The sequence below is a fragment of the Sinocyclocheilus rhinocerous genome, unplaced genomic scaffold, assembly GCF_001515625.1.
Source record: "Sinocyclocheilus rhinocerous isolate Xijiao unplaced genomic scaffold, SAMN03320098_v1.1 scaffold1, whole genome shotgun sequence".
Lineage (NCBI taxonomy): Eukaryota > Metazoa > Chordata > Actinopteri > Cypriniformes > Cyprinidae > Sinocyclocheilus > Sinocyclocheilus rhinocerous.
Window position 1 is genome coordinate 655015 of NW_015638974.1, and position 9303 is coordinate 664317.

A 9303-nucleotide genomic window follows, 5' to 3' on the forward strand; every position below is an offset into this window, starting at 1 on the left:
TATGTGTATTTTAAAATAAAATATTATTTGTGAATATTTAAACGGATTATGAAAAATTCTTTCCATTTTAAGATGTTAAGCCTTGTCACACGCTATGCGTGTCCGTCGTTTAGGTTAGTAACTAATATGCTGTATGCCCTATGTAGAAATAAGATAGCATTATCAAAGTTATTTGTTTTGCAGTATTGCAGTAATTATACATATGTTGTCAGTAAACCTGTTTCATTGTAAAGTTTTGACAAATCACAATACACTTCCTCCTGTGATGCAAGTTTTTTTTTTGTTTGTGTGGTTTTTTTTCTATTTATGTATTTATCATACATAATATGTATATTATTTGTATTAATACAATTCAAAAGTGAAAAAGCATAATAGGACCCCTTTAATTACCTGTCTTGTGCAACCATTATGAAAATGGCACTGTGTAGGCCTACAACAAAGACCTGCATGTGCACTTCAAAAATACTTCTTTTATTCTAAGACTCTCTGGAATACTTTAATCTGATTGGCTCCATAACATTCAGCAGCAATCAGGTTTTTTTCCTGAATAGTGACAGCTGACAACACTGTCAACCGAAGGCTCCTTCATACTTTGCTCTGCAGTCTCTAAGTAAGCTAATAAAATGATATAAACGATATAATCAATATTTCAGTGCGATTCTGCAACCCTCGCAAAATGGCGCCCACGCGCACAGGCAGAAGCGCACCTGCGCGTCACAGTGAGCAGCGATAGACATCCGTGCGATGATTTATCAAACACTTGAAACATGATTACATGACACAGCACACACCATTATGACCATGCAAAGCCGTTTCTAATGCAATCACTGTTGAATTTCAATAGGCCATTTGCATTACAAATTTGAATGTTAAAATAATGAATTTCAATAGCCATCGAGTGGATGTCTGGTTCGCCATGGGAGCAGAGGCTGTTATCTCCTCGCCTATATATTTTAAGAACCAAATGTGGCGTCTGCAAAGAGCTTGAAACGTGAAATAGCCTACATACACAAATGGCAATATGGCAAAAGTGGTTATTTCATAAGAAGGGCGACTGTCATCTGAGAACCCCCCTTTACTGATTTAACGGCCTGATAATATACATTTATGTAAAATGGATAAACATGGCACACAAAGCAAAATGCTTGCCTGTGCTGCTCTACGGAGCTTCATTAGTTAATGCAACGATGGTCTGTCTTCCTTTATTATAATCTGACATAACGAATGATCATCTCTCACCAGGCTCGTGGATCCCAGGGTTGTCGCTCATCTCCAGCACCAGAAGCTCTCGGCCCTCGTAACTCTCCCCCACCGTGTAGATGCGGGTGATGGAGGGGCACTGCAGCCACACGGACACCAGCGCTTTCCGCATCTCCTCGTATCGGTGGTACTCAAACGAGATTCCTCCTTCCTCCGCAGCATCCCCGCCCGAGGCCAGAGCCAGCATCAGCAAAGCCCCGCAAAACACCGCCGCTGTCATCACTCCCGTCTCTCAAAGCACTCGACCCTTCTCTCTCTCTCCGCCTGTTTCTATTCTGTCGCTCTTGGCACCACTGTCAGTCTTTCTTTTCTTTCCTGTCTGCTTTTCCCTCTCTCGTTTTCTGCGTCGTGTCCCGTATAGAGCCGCAGAACTGATGCGGTGCTACCCCTGCAGGGGCGTGGCTTAAGTAATGACGACAGTGTTGCATAAAGTATCCAGATGAATTAAAAGATACTCTTATGGATATCGACTCAAGTAAAGTTAAAGTAGCTCATTAGAAAAACACATAAGTAAACGCATTACAGTAACTGCTATCAAAAGTAGCATGTAGATTTTATAAACAACGGCTAAGCTGATAGCTGAGTGGTGGGTTGCTGTGTTAGGATATGTAATTAATAAACATTAAAAGGATTGCTCACTCAAAAAAATGAAAAACTTTCATCATCATCATTCACTTATCATCCTCGTGTCTGAACTTCTTCTTCTGCAGAACATAAATTGATTTTGTTGTTAATCTTGGTTAATGTTAATTATTGTTAGGTCATGTTAATTAACTGGGCTATACCATTAATGCATATCTGACAATAATGTGTCTATACAGTCATAAACTCTGGTCCCACTTTATATTAGGTCTTTAAATACTATGCACTTAATAATAAAATAATGAATAGGTGCAATGCACCTATTGTGTTCATGTTAAATTGCTAAACACTTTTTCTGCGATTGAGGTTGGATATGGGTAAGGTTAGGGACAGGTTTGGTGGTCTGGTTTGGTTTAAATGGTAGAGGTGGGGTCAACAGTGTAATTATAGATTTAACTACAGAAATGAATTACAGATGTAATTACAGGATGGTATTTTCAAATATAAGTACAATGTTAAAATATGCATGTAGTGCATTGCATCAAATGATTAATTTAAAAGCACATGGTAGTTAAGGACACTTAATATAAAGTGGGTCCTAAACTCCTACTTCAAAAACTACTTCGTAAATTACATTGAAATGTTATACTTGTGTTCTATATTAAAGTGAAATCCATTGTTTACACAAGGAAGTGATTATAATATAATTACGAGAGAAACTGGGATGCAATACCCAGCTAAACTTTTCATTAGGATTACAGACTATGACAAAATCATCATTTACTTCATGATAATGTCTTGAGTTATCATTATAGATACTTGACATCACAGAAACGTAGAAATATATATTATTAATATACATATAAGCTATAACTACATATATAATAAAAAGAGATTGTTTAATACCCCTCACAAAAAGTACTGTGGCAGTACCATAATGAAGTGATGTATCAGAGGGTAATACCACACACAGCATGATATGGAATTCATATACTGTGATATTCACGTGGTATGCTGGTTCATGTCCAAACCCCCATGGTGATACCATGGTATTTTTTCGTACTTTGTTGTTGTATGTGACATGTACAATGTAAAGTGTGAGGTGAGTCTATTTTTGGAAACACAGTAATGAAAAACTTTGATTAGGATCTAAGGCGCCCCCTGCTGGCGACCCACCCACCTCGCAGGAGTTACCCCACGACCAGCTTCATGAGGTCCCCTGGAGGTTCCTAGTGCTACACTCCAAGTACTAAACTAAACTAAAGGCCAGTGGTCCCCATATAACCCCAGAATGAGCTCATGAAGCCAGGAACCCATGTAACCAGCGCGCTAGATATTCCGTATTTATAGCCAATGTTAGTCATACTGAGAAAAAGAAAAAGAAAATAAAGAGGGCATTTTCCCTTCAGCTCTGAGTGTCTCTCACTTACTCAGACCTCTTTGCGAACCGGTTTGACAGATTCAAAGCAACTGAATTGATCAATTGGTCTTTGGAATCAAACAAAAACAAAGAAGTAGACCCTATATACTAACATAAATATATGCAACTACATAATGAAAGGAGTTTCTGTTTAATACCCCTCACAAACAAAGGGTGGATTCAAAAGAATTGAACTGACGCAAAGGATCCTTTTTGTGATTTTGCAGTTGCCAACGTCATGAAAGGGTCTGGAGAGATGTATCAGTGTAAAAGTATACATTTCCTCTGTAGTTAAGAAAAAAATAGAAGTCAACAAAAACATGCATACGAGTAATGTAGAAATTTCCCAAAACTGAAAAAATCTTTAGCAAAAAATCAGGTAAGGCAACAAAGCAAAAAAAGGCTTTACAAAAATAACAATTTAAAACATTGCATCTTTGTTTAGGTGAAAGTAAAGTGCGTTTGAAGAATAATGTCATTATTACTTGAAACAAATGAATGTTAATAATAATTGAGAGCACAGAACACATGCTGAAATTCTTTCATTCCTAACAAACAGTCTATTGTTGTACCGTGAGCTGTGGGGTGTGTTTTCTCTTTTCAAAGGCACGGCAGGTAAGAAGCTGGCATTGATTCGAATCCATTCAGTCTGATTTTAAATACTTTACAGTGAGCGAGTGCAGTGGAAGACAATGCAAAAGCATCAGACCAACCAAAGCCCACACAGGAGTCCATGAGAGATAGATTGTTCTGGGTGATGGTGAGGCATCGGTGTACACGAGTAAGTGTATCTCTGTCAATCAGTCGCTCTTCACAGCTTTATGTTGTGTGTAATGTTTCTTAAACTGCGAATCAGTGTTGAAAAGTCTGTCCCACCAGGTGAATGTGGATCCATAGTTGCCCACAAAATTCATGTGGTGGAAGTCATGGAAACGAGCTCCAGCGTAGAATGGAATCAAATGTAGGGGGTTCAGAGGAATGTCGTAACCACTGAAGAGAAGGCAAAAGAAGGAATGGCAAAGAATGAAACGCATACATATCAAGATAAATCAGGAAACATATTTTATCAGGACATATTGTCCACACAAAATATAGTCCTAGAATTCTCATATGTGACCCTGGAGCACAAAAGCAGTCTTAAGTCGCTGGGGTATATTTGTAGCAATAGCCAAAAATACATTGTATGGGTCAAAATTATTGATTTTTTTTTAATGCCAAAAATCATTAGGATATTAAGTAAAGATCATGTTCCATGAAGATATTTTGTAAATTTCCTACTGTAAATATATCAAAACTTAATTTTTGATTAGTAATATGCATTGCTAAGAACTTCATTTGGACAACTTTAAAGATGATTTTCTCAATATTTAGATTTTTTTGCACCCTCAGATTCCAGATTTTCAAATAGTTGTATCTCGACCAAATATTGTCCTATCCTAACAAACCATACATCAATGGAAAGCTTATTTATTCAGCTTTCAGATGATGTATATATATTTAAAAAAAACACTTAGGATTGGTTTTGTTGTCCAGGGTCACATATAGTCAAACTTGTGAATTAGAAGGTGGTGTCCATATATTTCTGCTCATGGAGTTTTATTGTGCACAGGCTTTTAAATGAAAGCATTATCAATATAGTGCCCCCTAGTGTTGCAGTAAGTTATTATCAGCATGACTGTGTTGACATTGCCAGCTTTTTTTTAAATTTAGTCTTAGTCCTGTGTCAAATGACCTTTTTAGTTTTTAGCATTTTGTTTAAGTCTGTGAATTTTAATCTAGTCAACGAAACTCACAATTTCGCTCAATTTTAATCATGATTACATATCGTGATTGTTGTCATTTGAGACATTTATTTTTACATTTTACATTTCTTTTTACATTAATTCCTAATATTAATTCCAATAATTAGAAACTATGTTTCTGTTTTTCTATATGTAAACAACAACAAACAAGACTTGTTTTGCCACATTGAGGTTGCATATGAGCATTTATTCAGTGACCACAATCACAAACAATACAGTCGAGATCCATGTTTGGTTTATTAAAGTTCATCGCTGAGAAGGTCTGACCACAAATTTAGTCGCAGCAAGGCAAACAGCACATTATTACACTTTCATTTGTGCATAGTTACAGTTAGTGGTTCACGATGTTGGCATCATCTTTTTGACGTCTCATCTCATTTTTCAGCATAGTTTTCGTTAAGAAAAGTAAAACTACATCCACATAAATGCAGGGTGTGTACTGAGCTTACCTGTGAACATCAATGGTTTCAAGCAGCCGGAAAGCGACCCAGGCCCAGAGCAAAATCATATGATTGCAGAAGACCATGATGCCAATGAAGAATCCGGCCCCCAGAATCACAGTCTCAGCAGGGTGGGCATATTCTGCCTGCATGCCAAATGGAGCCTAACATACACACAAACAAACAAACAGATGATAGATCATATATCATTATTAGGATGAAAATGAACTAAAAAAATTAGAATTTGCGAAGAAAAAAAAAAAAGACTGAACCTATAAATTACTAGTGGTGTAACAATACAGGTTTTGGTTCGATACAGCCAGGTTACAATACAAAATAATTATTACTTCTAAGACATATGATAAACAGTTAACAAAAGTACTGTTCATTAAAATGCAATTTTGGTATTTTATCAGGGGTGGACTTGAATAGGCTTGGACTTTGTCCTTCTCCCTCATGCACAGGGCGATGGTGACACCAGTATAGATTTAAATTTGCTTGCAAATTTAAAAAGCTTTAAATATTGTGTTTTATTAACTAGTATTAAATACTGTATTGTGATATATTGTGAATATTGTGCATAAATTACAATATAAAACGAACATAAAAAAATATTTAATAGTATAAATTCACTAAAATTGAATTATGATTGAACTATCTTGGCTATCTTATAGTTTCTCTGCATATTGTGTGTGTATTTGTGAGAGTGCGAGTAACTTACAGTGAAGTCATGATGGACTTTATGAATGTACTTGTAGATTCTGCGATGATGTAGGGCTCGGTGGAGGAAGTAATGCCATGTGTCCTCAATCACTGCACAACCAAAGCACTGGGCCAATATAAAAGACCTGAGATGGTGAAAGAGATTATAAAGAAAAATGAAAACAAGACCCACTTGCTTTGGTTAAAGCCAGAGTACAACCTCAGGCTCAACCTTGACTGCACTTTATAACCAGGTGTTCTCACCAGCGAGGCATGGAGTCCCAGTCATACGGGATGCTGAAGAACTCAGTGAAGTAATATGTCCCGCAGATGAGCGGTAGCTGGATACAGAAGTGATTAAACAGCAGCATCTTAAAGCACTTCCACTGTTTCTCCCATGTCTCTGGTTTATCCTGCAAGCAGAATGACAAAAACATATATAAGGAGTTAATAAAACCTTTTTTTTTCTATTTCTAACAACAACAACAACAACAACAACAAAAAGCTATAAATATTCAATTTAAAATAATAGTAGATGAAAAAAATTCTTTGATTGCACATACCGGTTGGATCTTATACTTCTGCATGAAAGGGAGGAACTGGAAGATGAATCCAGGCAGACAGAACAGGAAATAGATCAGTTCATGGATGATGAGCGAGCCCCAGGTGGCGATCTGGAACTTGCTGTAGTTCTGCAGCATGTGATTCCATGCGTGCTTCAGAGGTTCCTGCAGCGGATTTCCTGGAAGAAATGAATCCACATATTCCACCGCCAGAAATGCCGAAGACAGAATGTCGGCTGTGCCGTTCACCTCCATGGCAGCTCCAAATGAGTAACTGTATTTAAACAAATGACATGAATAAAGATCAATGAGGCTCAGTTATCTCTCTCTCAGTGTGTGGCATGCCTGAAGGACAGGTAGTTCATATTGAACTGCATGCATCGTATCAGGACAGTGTTATAAAGGAACATGAGTTACAGACAGACATGTTCATTCAGTCTTTTGTCACTAGTACAAGTCTTTCAAATCCTAAATCAAAGTTTTCAAGTTGGGTTGAGTTTCAAACCAAGTGTTTTGTGACTTGAGTACGACTCCAATTTAAGTTAATTTATATACAGCTAAAATATGTAGATCTTTTCATAAAATTATTATTATTATTATTTGGAAAAGTCCATTCGCATTTTAAAATTAACAAATAATTATGGTGAGATTTCACATTACATTCCAATAATTTTATATGTATAATATTTTTGTAGCCAGACAAAACAAAATCAGCTCGTCTGGTTGCATAACCATAAATAATCAAATACACAAATCCTTAAATATAACAATATAACTGGCTATTTTACAGTACGTGGGTAATTTTTACATTATTCTGCAGATCGAATTATTTAGGGCAGGTAAAAGAGCGCAACTATTTCTTAATCTAACATTTCTAAAAGAACATTACAACAACTATCTAAATGTCTGCATTTCTGCACGAACGCGTTGTTGACTCACCTGTGAGAAGCTCTTCTTCTACCTGCGCTGGCAGTACAGACGCTTTTAATGTTATAGAACTTCACATAGGCCGACCATTGGCCGAGACAAGACGAGACGATGTGGGAGGGCAGAGGCTGAGCGCTGATTGGCTGTAGCAAGAAGGAGATTGACGTATGCGGGCAGAGGCGGCGGCCTGATTGGCTGAGGGAATGAACTGACGATAGTGAGACATTCCGTTTCCGAGGCAGCAGCCAATCAGAAACGCGCCTGTCTTTCATAATCTATAAACGTGCGCTGACTGGACTGAACCTCCTCTATTCTTATTATTAAGTCAGGATGCCACGAACCCCAAATGATCATCGTCGTGCCCCGATCCGGGACCCCCATTCTAAAATTTAGACATCTATCTATATATATAGACAATGTAAAAAGTATGTTATAAATGTCAAAAATATAATTAGGATAATTAGGTTTCTTTACAATTTAAATTACGTTTCCGCCCACCTAATCATTACAGTACTGTATTTATTTACTTATTTTGTGTCCATTTTTTTTAAATGTGAAAAATGTAAAAAAAAATAAAATAAAATTATATATATAATGTGTGTGTGTGTGTGTGTGTGTGTCTAAACTATTATTTGGGAAAATGTAGTTTCTATTAAGTTATTGTTTTTACCTATATATTTCTAATTTTTATTTATATATTATTTATTCACCCATTTACTTATTTTAGTCTATTTTTTATTTATTTGTTTTAATCTAATTTATTTATTTTCTTATTTTTGTTGAATTATTATTTACTTTTATTTTATTTATTTTAATCTATTTGTATTTATGGTATTATTTTAATCTTATCTTAATCTTTTACATTTATTTTTAACATTTTTTTTCCCCCTAAAAGTGGAATGTTAATAGTGGTGTATTCAAACAAGATATCTTCTCTCGCTCTCATTTCCCCCACATTATTTAGTACCAAATGCATGCATTATTCATCAAAATATATTTTATGTAAAAAAAAAAAAGTTCACACATAAGTTACTTTCACATTGCAATATTGTCTTGTGCTTCACGTGAACACAGACACTCTCCCACACAAACAAAAAAATGTTAATGCTAAGTGTATTTACTAGAAGCATGTTTATTATTAATGATATAAAACAAGTTATGAAACTTCAAGAACACAACATTCCTCTTGACTGACAATTAATAATACACTGTTGTATATATATATTCATTAATAGGCTCGGTGACAGTAGTTAAAGAGACTTAAATACTAAACAGCAAGAGCAGAACAGAGAAAGTCATTAAAGTTACAGAAAACAAAGAAGGGGAAAAAAAGAGAGTGAAGAAGAAGAGAACAAAAAGAGAGAAAAGAAAGAAAGATTTATATAAGAAACAGTACCTTTATACTTCTTCAGTGTTCAATACCGCTAGTACAGAGAGCACGTCACGCTGGTTAGTGAGTACAGCAGTAGTTTAAGAATGGCACACAAACATCAGTATTTAGAACCATGCAGAGCGCTTTAATACCCAAGCAACCAGCGTCAGTCCACAGTATCGTGCATGCCGAAGCATTCGTGTTAACGTTTCAAATGTCAAAGATCGCAATTCTC

At 36.1% G+C, this 9303-nt stretch overlaps 2 protein-coding genes across 2 annotated transcripts in view; both read right to left on the reverse strand.

Annotated features, from left to right (window-relative positions):
* LOC107750458 (carboxypeptidase E-like) overlaps nt 1–1664 on the reverse strand; it is a 20449-nt gene extending 18785 nt beyond the window's left edge. The window contains exon 1 of the mRNA XM_016565827.1: nt 1240–1664. Coding sequence (XP_016421313.1) covers nt 1240–1480 — 241 coding nt within the window. The 5' untranslated portion in view covers nt 1481–1664. The remainder of the gene's footprint in view (nt 1–1239) is intronic.
* Nucleotides 1665–3395: 1731 nt separating this feature from the next.
* On the reverse strand, nt 3396–7765 carry LOC107750426 (methylsterol monooxygenase 1-like). The gene is made up of 6 exons (XM_016565790.1): nt 7709–7765; nt 6770–7043; nt 6471–6619; nt 6226–6352; nt 5514–5668; nt 3396–4252 (listed from the first exon to the last, which is right to left on the reverse strand). The coding sequence occupies exons 2-6, from the start codon at nt 7022–7024 to the stop codon at nt 4063–4065; spliced, it is 876 nt and encodes a 291-aa protein (XP_016421276.1). The 5' UTR covers nt 7025–7043; nt 7709–7765; the 3' UTR covers nt 3396–4062.
* Between the last annotated feature and the right edge of the window lie 1538 nt (nt 7766–9303).